The sequence below is a fragment of the Schistocerca serialis genome, chromosome 5 (genome assembly GCF_023864345.2).
Source record: "Schistocerca serialis cubense isolate TAMUIC-IGC-003099 chromosome 5, iqSchSeri2.2, whole genome shotgun sequence".
NCBI lineage: Eukaryota > Metazoa > Arthropoda > Insecta > Orthoptera > Acrididae > Schistocerca > Schistocerca serialis.
In genome coordinates this window covers 23,818,310-23,842,646 of record NC_064642.1, presented here as the reverse complement: position 1 = coordinate 23,842,646, position 24,337 = coordinate 23,818,310, and the positions used below count along the sequence as shown (strand labels likewise).

At 38.1% G+C, this 24,337-nt stretch overlaps 1 protein-coding gene across 1 annotated transcript in view; it reads left to right on the top strand.

The window, feature by feature from the left end:
• LOC126481718 (osmotic avoidance abnormal protein 3-like) overlaps window positions 1-24,337 on the top strand; it is a 287,181-nt gene that overhangs the window by 192,033 nt on the left and 70,811 nt on the right. The window contains exon 8 of the mRNA XM_050105670.1: window positions 18,867-18,952. Coding sequence (XP_049961627.1) covers window positions 18,867-18,952 — 86 coding nt within the window. The remainder of the gene's footprint in view (window positions 1-18,866; window positions 18,953-24,337) is intronic.

The following is a 24,337-nucleotide window of genomic DNA, read 5'->3' as shown; positions in this document are numbered from 1 at the left end:
AGTAAAAACCTAACCAAACAGTTCACAAGTCTTGCAGAATATTGAGGCACATATTGAACAGGCACTGTCATTGTTTTTACACATGGCCTAATTGTGTTACACTTGTTTCACCGATGCATTGTTGTTGTTCTAACAAATACAGGTTTCTTGTCCGAAACTCAGCTGTGGACTGACTGTCTCAGGACCAAAAATTGGGCCCTTATATATCCTCACAATAATAGGTACCGAAACTATACAGTGTTCAAAGTTAAATTTACAGAATTTACAAAAAAAGTTTAACTCATTCGATTATCTGAATACATAAAAAAATTTGTTATTTTTAACAGTTTCTTCTACTACAAGAGTTAGGATGAATTATTTGTTTAAATCCTGAAATTAACAAATACAGTTATGCAAAGAATACTTTGACAAAACTGAAAATTACTTGGGAATTAATTAAGAGCTGGCTTTGCTAAAATGTTTTTGAATGGAGCCAAATAGATCCTTTAAGAATACTACTAGTTGTTTCTCCAAACTTGTATAATTAGTACAGAAATTACATTTGTTTTTATGTCAACAATAGAATTTAAGGTACAAAACAATTACTGATTTCTCCTATAACAAAAGATACCAACTAGGAATAGTCAGAATAAATAGAATTTAAGTTACTAAACAATTACTGATTTCACCCTATAACAAAAGATACTAACTAGGAATAGTCAGAATAAATTAAAAAATCAATTACATACATAAAACTAAGCACAAAACTAGATCTGGTGTTATATTCTTTAAAACTGAGGATGAACCTTTTTCTTTTATGAAAATGCAGATTATACTCATGTATGTTAATGGTAATTTATTCAAAAATTAAACATGAATTCTAAGGAGGTAGATGGCAAAACAAGAGGGTAAGTAAAACTATCCTAGCTTGCTTCATCACATCACCCCCTCATTGGATTGACCAGATAGATATTGCAAATAGCTAACTGAGCAATTCAGTGACCACAAGTGACTCCAGACAGTGGATTAAAAATCTGCACATAAAAAATATTACATAAGAAATCTTATCTAAACTATAGTAAATATGTTTTTCAAATTCCTACTTATATGAACTGGCCATATGAAAATCCCCAAACAAAATATTTACATACAGTGTGTTGTACAATTGCACAAAATATCTACAAACTATACTTTTAATAAACTTTAGTCATCTGCATCATAAGTGATGTCCTTTTTGGGTAAACAAAGGTTACATTCTGAGATACATATCTCTTGGTACAAGTTCTGTCTTGCTTCAAATATTGCACAGAAAATTTCACTTGGTCAATGTTTAATATTTTCACAAGCACTTTCACACTTTTAATGATTTTTAACACACTTTCTCTTCAAGCTGTCCATGCCTTCAACAGATCCAAGTGTCAGTTAGCAAGGAAATGCACTGCTATCAGTTCCCTCAGATGTGGTTCCCCTCCACCACAGTACATGACAAAATCAAACCAAATACCCTACTTTAGTACACTTACTTTTACTTCTAACTAAGTCTATGCAAAAAAAAAAATGTTTTACACTAATGGCAGATGATAGTCATTACATCATAAATAGATACATTACTTAGTTCTTATAACATTACAATAATTAACACTAAATTTGACTATAGTGCAAAAGGTACTAGAAAACTTTTAAATCAAGTGCTCATTACACTACAAAACATACTCCAAGTCATAACTGTCTGAAACTGGTTAAACTTGAAAGATTTGGGTTTCTTTTCCATTTGCAAAATAGCAAAAACTCAAGATATGCAGTAGCATAAATTTACTAATCATTGTGTTACAAAAAACGAATAGAATCACCATTACATAGCTTAATTACTATTGAAATCAAAATTAAGGGGATGGAAGTTGTACCAAATCATTGTCCCACTTCTCTGTTCCACTCTGAGCACTAATCTCATTCAATCAGAAAATTAAATCCTCACAAAATCACAAAATGTTACCAAATAGTTGACCTGTCAGTATATTCACACCAGTTTAGCATGACAGTTATCAGTGAATCAGAAAAAAATACTGTTCTTCATCCCAGTATTACAACTTTAAGCTCATAATTCCTCAGAACACAAATATAAGTTTTCAGATAACCTATAGATTCAATGATGCAGCATTACCAGTACCGGTACATGACTTGTATCTCACTAAAATATTGCTGTTCCTGTTAATCTCTCATTCTCAGTGCCAGTGTCATGAATTGCACAATATACACAGTACCCAATATTGCCTAGTTCACAATTAGATCATCAATACAGTTACACTACATTTGTTTGCATACAGTTATATTTTTCATTGCTCAAGCATGTCTGTCAGCTCCATTATTTTACTTACCCTTCTCTCTTAGTCATCCAGTTTAGTGCATTCCCAAAAAATATCCCTATTGCAGAGACAGGTTCCCTAACCATTAATACCCTAATATTATTCATTATTTTATTATTGCTTCATTAACTAATAAATAAATACCCACTCTGCTTATCTAATGCACAACTGATTCTACTGAAAAACACTCCACAGTAACAGATCGTTATGCTAAGTCAAACCTAAATCTCATTACTGATCAGACAATATTATCACTTAGAAAAACTATTGTTCCATGTATTCCATAAAATTGCTTAAGATTCTAGGCTGAATGGTGATAACATACAAATCTTGCTTATTCTTTCCACACATTACTCCAGGCAACTATATCTAAAGTTGTAATTCCTTAATGTTAGTTAAGACTGCACCATAACACACTTCTATAGGTAGATAGTTATCTCAATATACTGACTACACTGCACACAGATGCTTCTATTATACCACAATTAATGTTAACACCTGGTATCTGAGATGATTTTTACTGCATATTGCCTCTGCTGCTGCACCAATGAGCTGATTAGTTCAGATGTTAATTATATTTTTGAGATAATCTGCACTTTTTCCTCCACATATGCTGACACCTTTATTTTCAGTTTACTTTACCTCTTTGTTTGACAATGGTACCAATTTACTTTATTCCATTCTCTTGTGATTCCATTTCTTATAACTAACACCACATAAAATATACTATACTAAAGTATCCTTCTGTACAAAATCACATGAAAGTCAAAGATAGAATGTTTGTGATTCACTTATAAACTACAGATAGGATAGTAGAAGAGTTTGACTGCCTCAGGAAACATGAAAAATGAGGCAGAAGCTGGGGTAAGCGTTATCACCACACAATGAATCCAACACAGATTGTTGAACCCCCTGCTTGCTTGTAGGTCTTACTTCTGGTTAAATGCACATTATAGTAAGTTCCTCCTCTCTTTTTACAGGATAAACATTGCTACCTACCCCCTCCATCATTCAACATCTCACTAGAATTAGAAATTACACTTATCTTTCTCCTATCATTTACATTACCCTTACCTGTGATTACAGCACATGTATATACAAGTGGCTCTTCATCACTACCTGCCCTAGTGTGAGCCAATCTAGTTTAAATGGTTTGATACATAATTAAAATCATCTTCTGCATTTCTGTCACTTGAATTTCTCTTTCCATTTCTGAGCTCTTTCTGGCTATCCTCCACCCAACCATTTCTTGAATTTCTACTGTAATTAGTCCTGTTCATCCTATTTACCTGAAATTCTCTTCCTGACTGAGCATTGTCATCAAAAATCCTCCTTAAATCTTCCACTTAGTGCTTCACCCTCTTCACTTTACCAACATAATTCAAGAAATCACTAATATTACCCCTAGGGGCAGGTACAAGTATTTCTCTAACTTCTTGAGGCAACTTAGTTTCTAAACCCATCATTATTGATTCACAACATAGCTCTTTGTCCAAATATTTCAATTTGTTTAACCAAAGCTGACAGAAACCTCTCGCACTACCCTTCCTAGGGTCAGATCTCTCTCCTCCCCAAAATTCACTCAAAATTCTCTGCTGCTTCTCTTTGGAAAAATATTAATCTACAAATGCTTTTGAGAACGCTTTGCCACCAAGTATCAGCTATCTGAATTGCCCATCTCTTTGTCATTCCATGTTTCTGGCAGATCATTAAGTTCTCTAATGAAATCCAGTGGATGCACTTCCCCATACGGCTCAAAATCATTAAATTTCTTACACCTAACAAGTGAAGGGCTGTTTGGGTCACTACATACTCTACGCTTTTGATTTTGTACCTCTTCCATATTTTTCTCCATTTAAGCCAATTTGGAATCTACATTTTTATTTACATTTACCAGTTTTTCATCTACCACTACTGCACACTTGGTTTCTACCTCTGTTTCTAAACCATTTTTAATCTGCTTGATTTGGTTCTCAAGTTTAAACCTGTTTTCATCACAAAATATCATGGCAGCTTTGATTTCATCTTTACACTGTTTTTCAGAAGTCTCCACCCTCCTACCATAGTCATCATAAAGCTTCTTTCTCTCTTCTACACATTTACTACTCATCAATGTTAATTTCCCATTGGTGTTATGTACTACTGTCTTTATCTTTTCATCACAATCTTTAGCTACCACTGCAACCCTTTCATTTAATTCTAAAAGATTAGAGCTGACTGCCTTAATCTCTTTTTTAATTTCTATCTTCAGTTCATCCTTTAAGTTAACCATGTCAGTTCTAAAGCTATCAGTTTTCTTTTCCACCCTATTAATGTCTTTTTTCATACTACTAACGTCTTCTTCCATACTACTAATGTCTTCTTTCACACATATATTACTCAAACTACACATAATTTGCATTAACATCACTTCCACTTTTCCATCTACAATAAACTTCTGCCCTTGCTGACTTTTGCTAGTAGGTTCCTCCTCCTGAACCTTAATGATCTCATGCACTTCAGTACCGTTTTCATCCATTTCGCTAACCTCACCATACACTGTAGATGATGGTTTTATCATTTCATCTATAGGAGGACTTTCATCCCCATCATTCAAAGTTACATTCATGTCTGATTTATAAGCACTATCTTCTGCTGAACCAGGCCCCTGTTGTGCCTTGTCTCCGATCACACTGTCTTGTTCATTAAGACCACTTGTTAGATATCACTTAGTATGAAACAACTATTGCTATGAAATTACCTAGTTTTTTAATCACTTGTCTGCTGCTTACTGCTGCTGCTGCTGCTGTAGGTGTCATCTCGATTTTTTCATCTGCAGTGAGTTGTAATTCTCTCGGCAAGGCATCATGTTTATCTGAGTCAGCTGTGGCCACCTGGATGCTGCTCGGCTGCTCCTGTACTCAATGGCTACTACCATAGGACCCACTCACTGATTGGCTGCTGTCCTACTGTAGCTATGAAACCCCAGCACCAATTGGCTGTTGCATCTCCTCCATTTAAAACTGTACTGCAAACCACTTTAGTTCACACTTCACTGTCAAATTTCATGCAACCTAATTCATTGTACACACATACAATAGTCCTCACATCGGGGCAAAAAATGTGATGGTTTGCCTGCTTTGTTTCTTCATTTGTTGCCCTTGGTGTCAATGTGCTGCGTTGTGATACTGGCTGAAATATGTGGTGTACAAGTACAACACTGACTACTTTAAATGATGTAGCCAACAGGTGCACAGTTGTGTTCCACAATTGTTTACTTTCACTGTTCACAACCCCCCCCCCCCCCCCCCCCCCACTTTCAATAAGCCTCATTAATAGGTTGCAGGCAAAGATTCACATACTGCTACAGTAGTTTACTGTTGAACATCTACTAGCGGTAAAAACCTAACCACACAGTTCACAAGTCTTGCAGAATATTGCGGTACATATTGAACAGACACTGTCATTGTTTTAACATATGGCCTAATTGTGTTACACTTATTTCAGGGATGCATTGTTGTTATTCTAACCAATAAAGGTTTCTTATCTGAAACTCGGCCATGGACTGACTGACTCAGAACCAAAAATTGGCCCCTTTATAACCTCACAATAATAGGTACTGAAATTACACATTGTTCAAAGTTAAATTTACAATTAAAACTTAAGTCATTCGATTAACTGAATGCATTGAAAAATTGGTTCTTTTTAACAGTATGGGAATGGGATTGGTAATCGGGATATAGAAAACTTAATTCCCATATATTTTGTAGCTCGTATATATTTACACTTGACACTGTGTCCGTACAGAATGAAATATAACAAAGAACTGACTACAGTAATGTTAAGCTGGAGGCTCGACAGAGCACTTAAGAGTTCACAGATATTAAGTCTTGTGGTTGATATGAACTATCTACACCACACAGCCTCCCCCCCACCCCCCCTCCCTGGCCCTCTCCCTGCAGTATGGAGTACTACAGATGTCCAAGGGTGAGGGCATGCAGGCGTCAACGTCGGTGGAAATCGTGTGTGTAGGCAGGCGTACCACAGGTACTTCCATCTCGAACAAGATGAGTCGTGCAGGTGGAGCAGCAAGAGGCACATCCACTTCGTAGTCAGTCAGCCACCGTGGCCGAATGAGACAGCGGCCCGCCCGGGAGTAAGCGGGCTGGGCAGTCAACAGCATGGTGGAGGCGTGTGTGGCCCTTAAGTGGATTGAGCCATCCATAGAAACAGGATCAGTAATTGGGGTATAGAAAACTTAATTCCCATATATGTCATAGCTGAACTGACTAAAGTAAAGTGAAGATGGAGGCATGACAGAGCACTTAGGGTTCACAGATATTAAGTTTCATGGTTGATACAAACTATCTACAAGAGTTATGCAAAATTATTTGTTTAAATAATGAAATTAGCACATATAGTTACGCAAACAATACTTCTGACAAAATTGAAAATTACTTGGAAATTAATTAAGGGCTGGCTTTGCTAACATGTGTTCCAATAGAGCCAAATAGATCCTTTAAGAATACTATTTGTTGTTCCTCCAAATGTGTATAATTAGTATAGAATTTATATTTGTTTACACATCCACAATAGAATTCAAGTTACAAAACAATTACTGATTTCAGCCTGTAACTAAAGATACTAACTAGGAATAGTCAAAATAAACAGAATTTAAGATTTAAGTTACAAAACAATTACTGATTTCACCCTATAACAAAAGATGCTAACCAGAAATAGTCAGAATAAATTAGTAAATTTTGGGGGGGGGGGTCTATGTGGTGCCGATGATGTTGACACCAGAATCAATCTGAGATGTGAGTATCGTCTTTGAACTAAGCTAAACATTATCTTTGTGCAGTGCCGCCCTGTTAGTTCTGTGTAAGCCTTGCTTGTGTAGAGAGGTGAATAAATGAACTACTATAAAATGGGAGTGTTGTTTGGTGAAACTGACCCGAACTTCCTCCTCAGACTCATTGGGATTCTGAGTCCACCCATGTAGACACTTTTGGGAGAGGTGTGTGTGAGCTAGGTTCCTATAAATTCCCTTGATGGCTTCCACAAAAGCTTCAGGAATAGAGTTCTTGTTTATGAAACACACTCCTGAAACTACAGCCTTCTGAAGTTTATGCCATGGTTCAGGTCTAGATGGGCAACGTGAATGTATTGGTTTTCTGTCATTTGAGAGATTTTTGGAAGTTTGAAGCCAATACTGCTTTCTTCATACTTTCTAAATCATGTCTGCTATACCTGATGGTCATTCCATAATACCTCTGAGACTGGTCTATGGTTTTATCAGTCAGTCGACCCCTCAGTGTTTTACCATCTGACAGTGCAGTGGTGTTGTTGTTGTGGTCTTCAGTCCAGAGACTGGTTTGATGCAGCTCTCCATGATACGCTATCCTGTGCAAGCTTCTTCATCTCCCAGTACATACTGCAATCTACATCCTTCTGACTCTGTTTAGTCTCTTCATCTCATGGTCTCCCTCTACGATTTTTACCCACCACGCTGCCCTCCAATACTAAATTGGTGATCCCTTGATGTCTCAGAACATATCCTACCAACCGATCCCTTCTTCTAGTCAAGTTGTGCCACAAATTTCTCTTCTCCCCAATTCTATTCAATACCTCCTCATTAGTTACGTGATCTACCCATCTAATCTTCAGCATTTTTCTGTAGCACCACATTTTGAAAGCTTCTATTCTCTTCTTGTCCAAACTATTTATCGTCCACGTTTCACTTCCATACAAAGCTACACTCCATACAAATACTTTCAGATGACTTCCTGACACTTAAATCTATACTCGATGTTAACAAATTTCTCTTCTTCAGAAACGCTTTCCTTGCTATTGCCAGTTTACATTTTATATCCTCTCTACTTCGACCATCATCAGTTATTTTGGTCCCCAAATAGCAAAACTCATTTACAACTTTAAGTGTCTCATTTCCTAATCTAATTCCCTCAGCATCACCCGACTTAATTCGACTACATTCCATTATCCTTGTTTTGCTTTTGTTGATGTTCATCTTATACCCTCCTTTCAAGACACTGACCATTCCATTCAACTGCTCTTCCAAGTCCTTTGCTGTCTCTGACAGAATTACAAGTCATCAGCAAACCTCAAAGTTTTTATTTCTTCTCCATGGATTTTAATACCTACTCCGAACTTTTTTTTTGTTTCCTTTATTGCTTGCTCAATATACAGATTGAATAGCATCAGGTAGAGGCTACAACCCTGTCTCACTCCCTTCCCAAGCACTCCTTCCCTTTCATGCCCCTTGACTCTTATAACTGCCATCTGGTTTCTGTACAAATTGTAATTAGCCTTTCACTCCCTGTATTTTACCCCTGTCACCTTCAGAATTTGAAAGAGAATATTCTAGTCAACAGTGTCAAAAGCTTTCTCTAAGTCTACAAATGCTAGAAATGTATGTTTGCCTTTACTTTGTGTTAGTATTTTGCTGTCATGGTGATTAAACTGATAGTTCAGTAATTTTCACATCTGTCAACACCTGCTTTCTTTGGGATTGGAATTATTATATTCTTCTTGAAACTGAGGGTATTTCACCTATCTCGTTCATCTTGCTCACTAGGTGGTAGAGTTTTGTTAGGCCTGGCCTTTCCGAGGCTGTCAGTAGTTCTAATGGGATGTTGTCTACTCCGGGGGCCTTGTTTCGACTTAGGTCTTTCAGTGCTCTGTCAAACTCTTCATGCAGTATCAAATCTCCTATTTCATCTTCATCTACGTTCTCTTCCATTTCTATAATATTGTCCTCAAGAACATTGCCCTTGTATAGACCCACTATATACGCCTTCCACCTTTCTGCTTTCCCTTCTTTGCTTAGAACTGGGTTTCCATCTGAGCTCTTGATATTCATACAAGTGGTTCTCTTTTCTCCAAAAGTCTCTTTAATTTTCCTGTAGGCAGTATCTATCTTACCCCTAGTGATATACACCTCTACATCCTTACATTTGTCCTTTAGCCATCCCTGCTTAGCCATTTTGCAGTTCTTGTAAATCTTATTTTTGAGACGTTTGTATTCCTTTTTGCCTGCTTCATTTACTGCATTTTTGTATTTTCTCCTGTCATCAATTACATTCATCTCTTGTCACCCAAGGATTCTTATTAGCTCTCATCTTTTTACCTACTTGATCCTCTGCTGCCTTGAGTATTTCATCTCTCAAAGCTGCCTATTCTTCTTCTACTGTATTTCATTCCCCCCATTCTTGTCAATTGCTCTCCCTGAAACTCTCTACAACCTCTGGTTCTGTCAGTTTATCCAGATCCCATCTCCTTAAATTCCCACCTTTTTGCAGTTTCTTTGGTTTTAATCCACAGTTCATAACCAATAGATTGTGATCAGAGTCCACGTCTGCCCCAGGAAATGTCTTACAATTTAAAACCTGGTTCCTAAATCTCTGTCTTACCATTATATAATCTATCTGAAACCTTCCAGTATCTCCAGGCTTCTTCCATGTATGCAACCTTCTTTCATTATTCTTGAACCAAGTGTAGTGGTATGAAGAGTTTTATTTAATTTTCTGAGGTGTGTGCCCATCCTCTATTGTGCATGTCCAATGCATTCTAGTTTCTTTAGCTCCATATTTTGCATGGACTTGATTCAACTACACACTTTTAGCCTTTATAATTGCATATAAAGAGGCAGTATAGTAAAATTAAAAATAAAATATTTCTAAATGTCATACAAAGATAAGTTATTCACCAGAATGAGATTTTCACTCTGCAGCGGAGTGAGCGCTAATATGAATCTTCCTGGCAGATTAAAACGGTGTGCCGGACCGAGACTCGAACTCGGGACCTATGCCTTTCGCGGGCAAGTGCTATACCAAGGCTGTGGCTAAGCCATGTCTCCGCAGTATCCTTTCTTTCAGGAGTGCTAGTTCTGCAAGGTTCGCAGGAGAGCTTCTGTTAAGTTTGGAAGGAAGGAGACGAGGTACTGGCAGCAGTAAAGCTGTGAGGACGGAGCGTGAGTCATGCTTGGGTAGCTCAGGTGGTAGAGCACTTGCCCGCGAAAGGCAAAGGTCCTGAGTTCGAGTCTCAGTCCGGCACACCATTTTAATCTGCCAGGAAGTTTCAAGTTATTCACCATTTTGTGGAGGAAAGAGTGAAGAATATTGAAGGACTTGTTTTGTAAAATGTCATTTTTTCTGCACCTGTAAACTCCCCTTAATACGTACATTGCAGAATGTGCAGCATATAAATGGGATAGTCCATTTAATATAATTTGAAATTCTGGTATCATCTGAGATCAAGTGATATATTTATTTGAACAGTGTGTATGACAAAGCCTTTCGTCTCTTTCATTACTCTTTCGGATGTATTGGACTGAGGATCATATTTGGAAATACATGGTCCAGTCACATTAATATGACTGTCATCTGTGTTCGGCATCAATGTGCAATAACCATCCACAGACATTATTTGGCAGTACTAGCAGTGGAGAGTATATAAAGCATGTCAGAGGGATACAGAAAACAGTACATTCATTGTTGTAATGTGGAAACAAAGCAATATGTCTTGACAGCCAATAGGATATAATCACTATCTTCTAGGCCAAGGGTGGAAGCATTTCCAAAATGGTTAATTTTGTAATGGTCCTATCCAAAACTAGCACCAAGGCAACTACGGTGCACCACGGGCTATACATGACAGGGGGGAATGAGGACCACGGAGTTGTGTACAGGTGAATAGGTGTGGAACTGTTGAGCAACTGATTGCTCAGATGAACACCAATTTGGTTCTACCTGTCTTAATGTTAAATGCAGTTTTTGTTTACTGAAATTATGTACGCTTGCAACACAAAGTGATAAATTAATCAGAAACATACACTAAGTATAAGCATTATTTTAAATGTTTGATATATAAAACAGTATAACATGTCCAATATAATCACCTGGAATTTTTCATAGAATTCTGTGGGCAGTACATGTTTAGATATGATCTTCTAACTTTTTCTTCAGCATAATTAGATGGAGGAGCAGGGAGTATTGGAAGAAAGCTTCAACCAGTTCATAGAATTTCATTTTGGGGGGGGGGGGGGGGGTGTTGTTGCAGATGGATTAGGTTCGCCTTTTCTCATACTTTGTCTCCAGTGTAGAAGGGGACTCAGAGGTGATACAAGTACATAAGAAAGGAAAGAAACTTGACCTGCTTGAGGAACTTGAAATAGCAAACCACCAGACTAAATCTTAATGTACAAACTGGAAAAAATGGAAATGCCTTCTTCAATGGTTTTTTGGATCTTTTTGAGGTAAGTGATAGTATGATTAAATGTGAATGATTTTGCATAGATAACAATTAGTATGGTGTCTGTTCACGTTCTTTCTAACATCTGTGGACTTCGTTGATGGGCAGTTACATTAGTAAATCAAGCAGAGAATCTGCTGTTGCCGTTCTTAAAATAACATGAGGACTTCATTTATTTTTAAATTTTGAACTTGTGTACTTTTGAAGTGCATGTTTATGTAGGATTAACTTAGACAGCCAGTTAATGGGAGTTTGACTCCCAAAACATGTTGCTGAGGATTACCATCTTAATATTTGTGGTTGTATGCTGACAGTTATCTTAACAACCACTATCTCCAGTCATTAACATGGACAATATTAGAACACAATAATAGTTCTATAATTACCTCTGCAAAAGACATCAGTGATATTCTCTTGAAAAAGTAGTTTAATTATTTTAATTAGATTGATGAAAGGAGTGAAGTAGGAATAAAGACAAGAAATTTCTTTTCAACTTTATGGTGGTTACTTGATTCCAAAAAGCACACAACTCCACACAGGACAATCAGATTAATTTTACTTGATTTATGCTGTGCTCTCAGCACAATCGTACAAAGACGTGCTCCATAATTTGGATTTGGAGTAAAGAAAAGACATAAAATGTAAAAAGTTTTGGGGAGTAAGATATTGGCTTGCTAAACCCAATCATGAACCAGAAACAACACACAAACAGAACAGGATCTCCATCACATTAATCATAACTGTGACTTTCAGTCTGCTACTCATTTGACAACATTGTCTAAGCAACCATGCTGCTCCAATATACAGGGTGGCGCACGATGTCACCTGTTATGTTTCATGAATAACTCATTTGTTGTTGATGAGATTTGTAATTTATTGATGTAGAAGTAAAGAATACAGCTTGGAAATACAACCTAATGAGTCACATGTTCAATATTACTGCCATTTTGGGTTTACAACTTCTTCAAGTCACACATGTGCATTTGTGATGACTGACACAAATCTTCTCAAATGGCACAGCATAACTCCACAATGGTGGCCCTAAGTTGCACTGCATTTTTAGATTTTCTGTGGTACATCATCTCTTTAAGGAACCCCCAAAGGAAAAAGTCACATGGGTTAACGTCTGGGCTGTGGGGTGGCCACATTCCTCCTCCTGCATAACGTTCTGGACAATGCCCTAAGGCCAAGTCTTTCATGTAGGATACCAAGCACAACATTGGCAGTATGGGGGTATGGTCCATCCTGCATGAACCATTGCATCTGCAATGGAAGATATGAGGTCATGAGTTGAGGAAAGAACTGATTTTGCAGCATCGAAGAAGAACGGATCGATGATTCCATTGCTTGACATCATGAGCCACATGTAAACTTTTCCCCAGTAGGTGTCTGTCATGTGGGTTATACGTGGAGGTTTACGTGCCCAGAATTAAATGTTCTGTTTGTTCACAACACCATTCACATAAAAACAAGCTTCATTAGAAAACCATGAGTTGTGTAGTACTGCCTCTTGGTCTTGTTCAATTGCCCTCCTCACAGACTGCAATCTCCACTCCTTATTCTCACAGTAAGCTTATGCACCACAGACATCTTATATGGATACAAGTGAAGTGTGGATTGAATAGCTGTTTGTACAGATCAGTGTGAAATTCCTAACTCGGCACTGGCACTTCTTGTTGATTTATTCAGACTATGAGTCAAAGTGACTCAAACTGCTTCAGTGTTTTCCAGCGAACATATGGTATGTGCATGTGGCTGCTGACACTCCAAAACAGATCCAGTACCTTCAAATTTTTGATGTAATCTGCATATTGTGTGCGGGCTGGGAGCTCACTGTGTGCTGAAATGAGGACAAAACCTTCCCTTTGTCAATGTAATGCTGTTCGTTGCCGCAAACAGTAACACAGTCTTCATCTTTTGTGCAGTGGTCAACTGTCCTTTGTCCACCATCATGGCAAAATGAAATGGTGGACTCACAATCCAGATTTAATTCATAATAGTGAAGATCATCCTTTCTTCTAGGTTGTAGCTATGCACTTCACTGTTATTTTTGAATTGGGGAGGGGAGGGGGGGTTATTAATGACAAATATCATAAGTGAATACCATTTCTTAATACAGTGCAGTAGTTTTCATAATGTTTCTCTGTTTCAGGGTCATTACTCCTCCTAGCTATAAGATACATTTCCCTTTTCTGTTTACAAGATATTTTTATCCCTTTAGTATGAAGATTAGGTGGGTAGATCACGTAACTAATGAGGAGGTATTGAATAGGATTGGGGAGAAGAGAAGTTTGTGGCACAATTTGACTAGAAGAAGGGATCGGTTGGTAGGACATGTCCTAAGGCATCAAGGGATCACAAATTTAGCAGTGGAGGGCATTGTGGAGGGTAAAAATCGTAGAGGGAGACCAAGAGATGAATACACTAAGCAGATTCAGAAGGATTTAGGTTGCAGTAGGCACTGGGAGATGAAGGAGCTTGCAATGATAGATTAGCATGGAGAGCTGCATCAAACCAGTCTCAGGACTGAAGACCACAACAACAACAATGGCTTTTTACATTCTTTCTTACAATTATACTTCACTATTTTCTTAGGGAACCTTTTTTCAAATATACTCACAAAGGTATCATGAAATAGGTTAAATTTTAAATTAGCATCACATTGCCTGTACACCTCATCCCAGTCGAACTGTTGCATGCTTTCCCTAAAATTTTGAATTGTTAAATCGTTAACTGAATGCACTATTTTGGAGGGCTGTTTTGCATTACTGTATGGAGCTATATCATATACTGTAACTAGCTATGCATCATGATTGGACAGACCATTCTTAACAGGAAAAGTTATTATTTGATTAAATTTATCTTGTTCTATGAAAACATTACTTATCAGTGTGCTGCTTCCATGTACCACCCGAGTAGGAAAATCAATAACTGACATCAAATTGAAAGAACTAAGTAATACTGCAAGGTCAAGCCTTCTATCTGACTCTTTCAGAAAATCTACATTGAAATCCCTACAAACAATAGTTTGCTTTGCTTTCGTCTGTCTGACAGATGGCACAACACAGAATCCAAGTTTTTCAAAAATAGTTGAAAATTTCCCAATGGGGACCTATACACGGCTACAATTATAAAAGTGAAATTATTTATTGTAATCTCACATGCACATACTTCTATATGTTGCTCTGTGCAAAATTTTTTAGTTTCCAAATTTTCACACTATGACAGATTTTAACATACATGGCAACTCCTCTCTCCATAGTGTCTCTACTTACATGTGCTGAAAGTTTATATCTGCCTACATTTACCATTTCCATACCTGTGACTATATGACGTTCAGACAGGCATAGTCCTTGTTGCAATAACTTAATATTCTTAATCTCTAGACCGATGTCCAATTATTCCTGTGATGGATACACTCCATGCCCCGCCAATGCCTCTTTAACTGTTCACAGTAAATCCAATGTTGCTTTAATCTTGGCTGGATCGCATGGAACAAAATCTGTAACAATTACTTATGAAATCTCAACCCTCTTAAAATATATAACATATTAGACAAACAAATGATATCAATATAATAGAAGGTAACATTCCACGTGGGAAAAATATATATAAAAACAAAGATGAGGTGACTTACCAAACGAAAGCGCTGGCAGGTCGATAGACACACAAACAAACACAAACATACACACAGAATTCAAGCTTTCGCAACCAATGGTTGCTTCGTCAGGAAAGAGGGAAGGAGAGGGAAAGACGAAAGGATGTGGGTTTTAAGGGAGAGGGTAAGGAGTCATTCCAATCCCGGGAGCAGAAAGACTTACCTTAGGGGGGAAAAAGGACAGGTATACACTCACACACACACACACACACATATCCATCCGCACATACACAGACACAAGCAGACATTTGTAAAGGCAAAGAGTTTGGGCAGAGATGTCAGTTGAGGCGGAAGTACAGAGGCAAAGATGATGTTGAAAGACAGGTGAAGTAAGAGCGGCAGCAAATTGAAATTAGAAATTAGTGGAGATTGAGGCCTGGCGGATAACGAGAAGAGAGGATATACTGAAGGGCAAGTTCCCATCTCCAGAGTTCTGACAGGTTGGTGTTAGTGGGAAGTATCCAGATAACCCGGACGGTGTAACACTGTGCCAAGATGATCTGGCCGTGCACCAAGGCATGTTTAGCCACAGGGTGATCCTGATTACCAACAAACACTGTCTGCCTGTGTCCATTCATGCGAATGGACAGTTTGTTGCTGGTCATTCCCCCGTAGAAAGCTTCACAGCGTAGGCAGGTCAGTTGGTAAATCACGTGGGTGCTTCCACACGTGGCTCTGCCTTTGATCGTGTACACCTTCCGGGTTACAGGACTGGGTAGGTGGTGGTGGGAGGGTGCATGGGACAGGTTTTACACCGGGGGCGGTAGGAGCCAGAGGGTAGGGAAGGTGGTTTGGGGATTTTGTAGGGATGAACTAAGAGGTTACAAAGACAAATTACGAAGACAAATTATATTATAAAATCAATAATATGTACTTTCTCAGAACATGACATGCAGTTCCTTTTGCTAAATATTAGTAATGATCAGGGTATAAAATCTACTAAACCTGAACTCAAGAAGGTAATCAGTAAGTAAAAAATTGTTTGTTTTAGAAAACTCCTCAAAGATATGAACTGGAGTGACATGTACAATGCTCATAGCATGAATGAGAAGTGCAACACTTTTATTAATAATACCTTTAATTTATTTTCAAACCGTTTTCCTCCAAAACTAACCCAGATTAGATCAAAGTCTATAAAAAGCCATTGACTACTCAAAGAATAAAGGTATCCTGCAAGACAAAAAGGAAAGTATATCAGTCACAAACAGCTCTGATGCAAATTCAACAGTACAATGAAAATGATAGTTTGCTACTTGTCATATAGCAGAGATTCTGAGTCACAGAAAGGCACAACAAAAAGGCTGTCAGAAAGTTAGCTTTTAGTCAACAAGGTCTTTGTCAAAAATAGACAAAACACACACACACACACACACACACACACACACACACACACACAGGCAAATGAAACTCACACACACATGACTGAAAAGATGGGACTGTCAGGTTCAGTAGATACTGCCATGGAATGTGGACACCTTTCATGTTGTGAGTCATTGATTTTGTAACCACAGTGGCCTATGTTTTTGTGTTTTATGAAGTGTACAGTTTTAAATTTCTGAACTTTAAAGAAAGTGGACAGCATTTTGCAACACAATGAAATGTTATCTGTATCTAAATGGATATTTTTGCAAATTTTTCAAATAGTACTTCATTATAGATGACTGCACCATGTATGAAAAAGCATAAACAATTTTTAAAATATTTCCATACAAAGAACTGATTATTACATTTAATTGTTATTAACTAAACAAACACTTTTTTTGCTTCTTTTTGTGAAACATTTGCCTTGTTTCACAAAAAAGGCAAAAAACAGTGTTTGTTTAGTTAATTTACAATGTTTCACCAAGAACACATAGCTGATTCAATTAAAATGATGTAATTCTTGTCCTTGAAGTCATTTCCTGCAATGTAAAAATTGCATCCTTGTTTTGTGCATTTTATGCCCAGAACAGAATCGTGTAAGCAAGGAATGAGTGAACAAAGGAATAGTACAGCATAACCAGGCGCTGTGTTTTAGATAATGGTGTTAGGATCTTAAAGTCATAACATCCTGATGCCACTCCCTTTGTCAGTATTTTCATGCGTTCATTCATTGTCAACTGCCAATGAATATCCCTCCCTAAAAACTTTGCTATGCAGTCTGTGTATAAAATGACAGAGTTATTTTCCCTCTTCAATCTATGAGTCATGATATTTATTTTCTCTGTGTTCAATATTAACCATCAACACAAGCAGGCAGGTGGCACACTTTGCACACCACACATGTAAAGAATATCTGTCTTTACGTTACCAAAACAAACATGTATGAACAAAATTATGGTTCACTCATAGTTTAATTAAACAATAATAAAATAAACTAACATTATATGAGCTAAATCACTGTTGTTTGATTAAACAATAATAAAATATACCTTTCATTGCATTACTCTGTTGCCATACAAAAGTATTTCCTCACAGTAATGACCCTCTTGAAGCATTAAAGAGCACGGTTCTGTCAGATCCCTGCCGACCACTTATTTGATTACTAATTATCTTGTAGATAACTACTTCATTGGGTGATTTTGCTGCTAGCTCAGAATCTGGGTAATTTTCTTGCATGATCGTAAATTTTTCTCACCTGTTTACTGTTTATTTTATATTACTGCTGCACACTTGGACATATGACACCAAAATTTATTACTGTGTTAGCTGAAGGAATAATGAAGGAATAGGTATGGGCTTTCAGTTGTAAAACAACAAAGAAATGGTACAAAATAGTGTTATTTGTGAGTGGTACACTTTATACACAGGCATGCCCACTAGAGGGCTAATTTATTTCAAACTGCCAAGTTGCATATGTCTATGAAGGTTTCATTTCTCATCAGAGTTAGAACTTCTGGTGTTTTATTAGTGGCTGTTTCATTGCTGTCATCAACAAAAGGAATTGTTTCTCCTTGTATTTTGCTGTGTAGAAAGTCATTGATATATAGGACATTTCACAGTTCCTATTACAGGCTTGTAGGGGTTAGATAAAATTTGGATAATGAAACCCTACCCAGAATACTCCCCTGACAAACATGTGTGTTAATATTTTTGGGGTCTGATGACTGTTTCTCTAAAAATCTCTATCATTTTCACCCTCTTTCCGTAGTAAAAAAGGAGCCAGTCATCAGCTGCTCCTCTTATACCTGTGACTCTAGTATGTTTAGTAATAGTTTAAAGTAAACAGTGTCAAAAATCTTGGGCAGGTGTATAAATAAATCTGTAACCCAGTCATCCCCACCAAGAGCTTCAATTACCACTTTTGTAAAATCTGTATGGCAGATATTGTGCTTCTACCACTTCATAAATCAAACTGTGCTTCATTCAGAAATTTATGTCTACTCAAGTAACTCAATAATATGTCTTTCATGACTGATTCTGTGGTTAGCCTTCACAGCAAACTGCCATAAAATTTATCAAATGGCTTTCACTGTATGTAAAGTATGTGTAGATATGCTGCTTCTTTGCTATATTGTTATAATGGTAATCTCAGTATAAGGTGCTTATGTGAATCTGCATGTATTTCAAAGGAATATAAGCTGTAGCTTTGATCAAGTATCTTATATTAATATACTTATTATATTAATACATTTCAGCAGCTTACTCCATATTTGTTTTTATTCCAGGAACACTTTATTGAGTTACATTACTTCCCTGATGAGCACTGTCCAGAGGAAACCAGGTAATTTCATAACAGAATCATAAAAATTGTCCAAACAGATCATGATCCAATCATGTACACGATATCTAAAATATGGCCACATGTGAGTAGGACTCATGCACTGAGGGTTCTGTACAAACTTAATTATGTATATAGACAGTTCATCCATGCCAAAAATCAAGAATCTCGATGATTTTTGTCTGTTATTGACATTCATGCTGGCAAGATATCGGTTCTGGAAATTCCAAGACTCTTAATTTTTAATTTGAACTTGGATAAGAAATGACAAAAGAAATATTTTTTATGTAACATAATTAAAAATTAACAATTTTCAGATTTTTTTCTTTTCTTGTATTGTGAAATATTTCCTCTTGCCTAATTTCTTGATTCTAGGTCAACAGGAAGGCTGCAACAAGTGAGTTTGCAAATATCAAAATATGTGACATAAATGGCTTTTGATTGCATTGACCTACAGGCTTCAGATTTTCACACCATTGACCATAGATCTCAGTATTTGACATAAATTTTGACTTAATGTAAATGGATAGATAAAAAATCTACTCACCAAGCAGCAGCAGGGTAACACACACACAAAAGGTTTTGAATTTTACAAGCTTTTGGAGCCAGTGGCTCCTTATTAGGGCATAAGTGTTGAAAGGGAAGGAAGAGGGGTGAAGGAAAATGACTGAAGAGGTTTAGGGAAAGAGGTACAGTTCAGAAAAGTCACCCAGAATCCTGGGTCAGGGGAGACTTATCAGACAGGATGAGACAGAAAGACTGATTGTTGGGGACTGCATCGGATGAGTTTTGAAAGCCTGAGAGCTTAAAGGTGGAAGGCAGGGTAATATGCAAAACAAAGATTGCTACTAAAAAATACTTGAATGAGTTAATAAGAGTGAAAAGCTAAGTGCATTGCATGTAACAGAGATGGGAGGAGGGGATGGTGAAAAACAGACAAGCCAGAAAATGAAAGACTTAGAAAACTAAAATGGAGTGAAGAAAGGAGTAGTTATTGTAAAGAAATGCTGAGACAGAGGAATTAATGTAAGGTGGGTGGCGAGAATCAAGGACATGGTGCAGTGCTAATTCCCACCTGTGGAGTTATGAGAAACTGGTGACTGTGGGAAGAATACAGATGGTCCAGGTTGTGAAACAAGCACTAAGATCATGGCTGGCATGTTGGACAGCAGGCTCTGCAACAGAATATTGTGTATTGCCTGTATACACCCTCTGTCTATGCCCATTCATCCTGACTGATAACTGGGTGATAGTCATGCCGATGTAAAATCCTGAGCAGTGCTTACATAACAGCTGGTATATGACATGTGTCATTTCACATGTGGCTCTCTCTTTGATAGTATATGTTTTGCCAGTTACAGGGCTGCAATAGGTGGTGGTAGGAGGGGTGCATAGGGCAAGCCTTGGAGCAGTGATAGTCACAGGGGTAGGAGCCAAAGGGTGGGGAGATGGATGCCGAATAAGCATAGGGTCTGACAAGGATATTGAAGAGATTGGGAGGGCAACAAATGTCCATTCAAGGTGTGGTTGGCAAAATCCCAGACAGAATGGATCTCATTTCAGTGCATGATTTTATGAAATCATGGCCTTGACGATGTAGCTGATTGATACATTCAAGACCAGTATAATACTGGGTGATAAGTGGTGTGCTCTGAAGTTGTTTTTTGGAGTGATTAGCAGTACCAGGATTGGATGTGATGGCCCAGTAAATCTGCTTTTGAACTAGGCTGTTGGGATAATTATGTCCAGTGAAGGCTGAAGTGAGAGTGGTGGTGTATTGCTGTAAGGAGTCTGCATCTGAACAAATATGTTGGCCTCGAATGCCAAGGCTGTATGGGAGGGAATGTTTGACATCGAAAGGATGGCAACTGCCAGAATTAAGTACTGTTGTTTGTTAGTCGCTTTGATGTGGACAGAAGTGTGTAGCTGGCCTTCAGTGAGGATATCAATGTCAAAAAAAATGGCATGTGATTCAGAATAGGACCATATGAAATTTAATTGGGAAAGGTATTTAGAGATTCCAGGAATTTGAGCAGGTGAGCCTCACTGTGAGTTCACATGGCAATGATGTCATCAATGTATCTAAACCAAACCAGGGCTGAAGGCTTATGGAAAACCCCTCCATGCAACTCATGAAAAAGGTTGGCATAGGAAGGAGGCATCCTGGTTTCCATGGCCTGTTCTGTTTGTATACCTGCCCCTCAAAGGTGAAGTAATTGTTGGTAAGTATGAAGTTGATTAAGGTGAGCAAGAAGGATGTCATAGTTTTGGAATCAGGTGGGCATTGACTGAGGAAATGTTCAGCAGCAGACAGACCATGTACATGGGGGATGTTGGTATAGAGGGAGATGGCATCAGTGGTGACAACCAAGATGTGTGGTGAGAGTGGTACGGGTACAGACTTCAGATGATCCAGGAAATGGTTGGTATCTTTAAAATAGGAGGGAGGTCTTTGTACTATGGACTGCAGGTGTTGATCAACTAAGGCAGATATACATTTGGTAGATGCTTTGAAGCCAGCAGCTATAGAATGGCCAGGATGACTTGGTTTGTGGATTCTAGGAAGAAGGTAAAAGGTGGGGTGTGTGGTTTGGATGGGGTAAGAAGTTCTATGGATTGAGGTGTAAGTACTCATCAGGGGCCTGAGATTCATAGGAGGGATTTCATGTCAGTTTGAATCACAGGGATGGGATCTTGATGGCAGATACTGTATGTAGAGGTGTTAGACAGCTGATGCAGACCTTCACTAATGTACTCCAGTTGGACAAGTACCACTGTAGTAGATCCTTTTGCTGCTGGGAGGATAATGATGGAGTCATCAGCTTTTAGGAAATATAAAGCCTGGAGTTCTGTACAGGACAGGTAAGTGTCATGTATGGACATGAGGAAAGGTTATGAAGCAGTGCTGGATGTGAGAAATTCTCAGAAGACTTGTAAAGGATGATTCTGAGGTAGTGGTGGTGGATCAAGTTGGGATCATAGTCAGAACTGTTCAAGACAGGGTTCAATGCCAGGTTTGCTATTGGAAAGGTTTTGGGATTGAGCTGCAAAATGATATTTCCTTTTGACATTATGTGTAAAGGAAAGTAGGTCCTTCACCAAAGCAGCATTGTTAAATGCAGGTTTGTGGCTGAAAGTGTCTGACCACACGACACACACAGTGAGGGAGCAAACGCGGTAGGAACGGGCGTTGCAGCTGCTGCAAATGCGGTTGCATGCTGTTGGTATGTCGGAAACGTAGCGGTATGTGCTTCGGGCGAAAGTACCTGGTCGTGTGTTGGGCTGGTATGTAACATATTCATACGAGATGTTGCTGAGCACTGTGGTGAGTGAAGTTCTTGTTTCACCTGCTGTATGGAGTCTAGAAACTGCCATGCGTTTGGATGCACTGCAACATGTGTGGGCCATGCTATGTGGACTGTACTAGTGGGGTTATGTTGTGCACAAGGGTTTAACACTGAAGTCGGAGCCGTCCATGGCTGAATTACCGGCTATTCGTCCATGAATGAAATTGTAGGCAAACTCATGGCGAGCTCCGGGTCACAAATCACGTGGTGGTTCATTGACGCATAATGGTGGCAGGAGGAAAGATGAGAAATGTGCGTACTGTGGTCGTATCAAAAAAGTCCAGGGTCACCACTATGAGAATCAGGTCACTTAGCTGCCGTAATAACCTGAACACCACTTGTATGAAACTTGTATTTATTCTAACTGTACAATTACACATATACACACATAAAAAAACCTGGCGATGTCTCCGGTCGAAACGTATACACACACAGCACAAAGGCGAGCACCAAGACCCGCGTCTTGAAGAGCGTGTCAGTGCGCAGAGATACCACTCTGCTCCATTCCAGTGGTCGATGATCGCCACAAGTTCTATAATTTAAACTTACTGAGGTCGCTGGTCTCCTCCACAGATCCAAGAGATCTTATTTCAGATATTAGTTTGTTAATAGCCTCTTTTTAACACTTTCTTAAACATATTGTGCGTAATGTTTTTGTATTCCTTGTTTCTACAGGCAATACCCGGAGATTATTTTAGGTTTATACAGTAACAGAAAAAAAAATTGCACCCCTAAAAACGAATTGTGCAATATAAACAACAGTTAGCAGACACGTTTCTGCATCTGAAAGATGATGTCTATTCAGATTTCACACTAGTCACAAAAGAGGGGCACTAGTAGCACCACTGTGAGAAGGAAAATCAAGTTTGTTTTAAATACACACTGTAACAGTCATGAGCATTAATTATCTTTGAGGTTGAACATAGTGAGTTTGTATTAGTCAAGAACCCCTTTAACAGAACAACAATGCCGTTATCAATACCTCACTGAGTCTGAACGAGGTTATGTAACAGGACTACAAAAAGCTGGATGTTCCTTCTTCGATATTGCAGAAAGACCTGGCAGGAATGTTGCCACAACATATGATTGCTGGCAGCAGTGGCCATGAGAACATATGGTCACAAGAATGCTTTTCTCTTGAATGCGACATGGTACTACCAAGAGGGAAGACCATCATGTTTGGCGTATGGCTCTGACACATTGTACAGCATCTGCAGCAGCAATTTTAGCAGCAGTTGGCATCAGGGTGACACAACACAGTGTTACAAATCAGTTATGTTAAGAAAAGCTCCACACCAGACATCTGTAGCATACATTCCCCTAAGTATTAAGATGGCGGCTAGTGTTAAAGCAAATCGTGTATCTCCGAAAAAAAAAAAGTAAAATTCGATGGAAAAAAGAAATCGTGTATGAGTTGTAAGGACGAGATATCAAAGCTAAAGTCTACAATTCATAATCGGTACTCTAAAACAGGATATAAAAGAACTTCAATCAGGAAAATAGGGGAAGCAAGAAGACACGGCCTCCACAGGAAAATGGGAATCAGTGACCGAAGAAAACTCTATCCAGGAAGATAAATCTCAAAGAAGCAGTGTAACTTTAATACAAAAAAACAGTGTGCAAAAATCGAGTGTAGTAAATCATGGAATACAGCCATCTGAAGAAAAACTGTTGCAAGGAACTGAAAGTAAACAAAAACGTGTGCAAACAAACAACTCTAGCATGGTAGCGGAAAAGCATGTAAACAGATCAAACTTTCCTCAAAATCTTGAACTTCCAAACATACCGGTAGTGAAAAGTAAACTGTCAAATTCTCAAAGAAAGTTATTGACTGATTCTAATATCGTGTGCAAAAACAGATTCAGTGTGCTATCAGAAAAAACGAACAGACAAAGTGAAGCAAATATACAAACGAAAGTTTCGGAACCGAAAACAACAAACGAAAACAGTCAATGTAAAAAACAAGATGCTGGCATTATTTATTTATTTTCTGATAGTCATGGAAAAGACTGGCAAAGGTCATGAACGAAAAACTAATAAA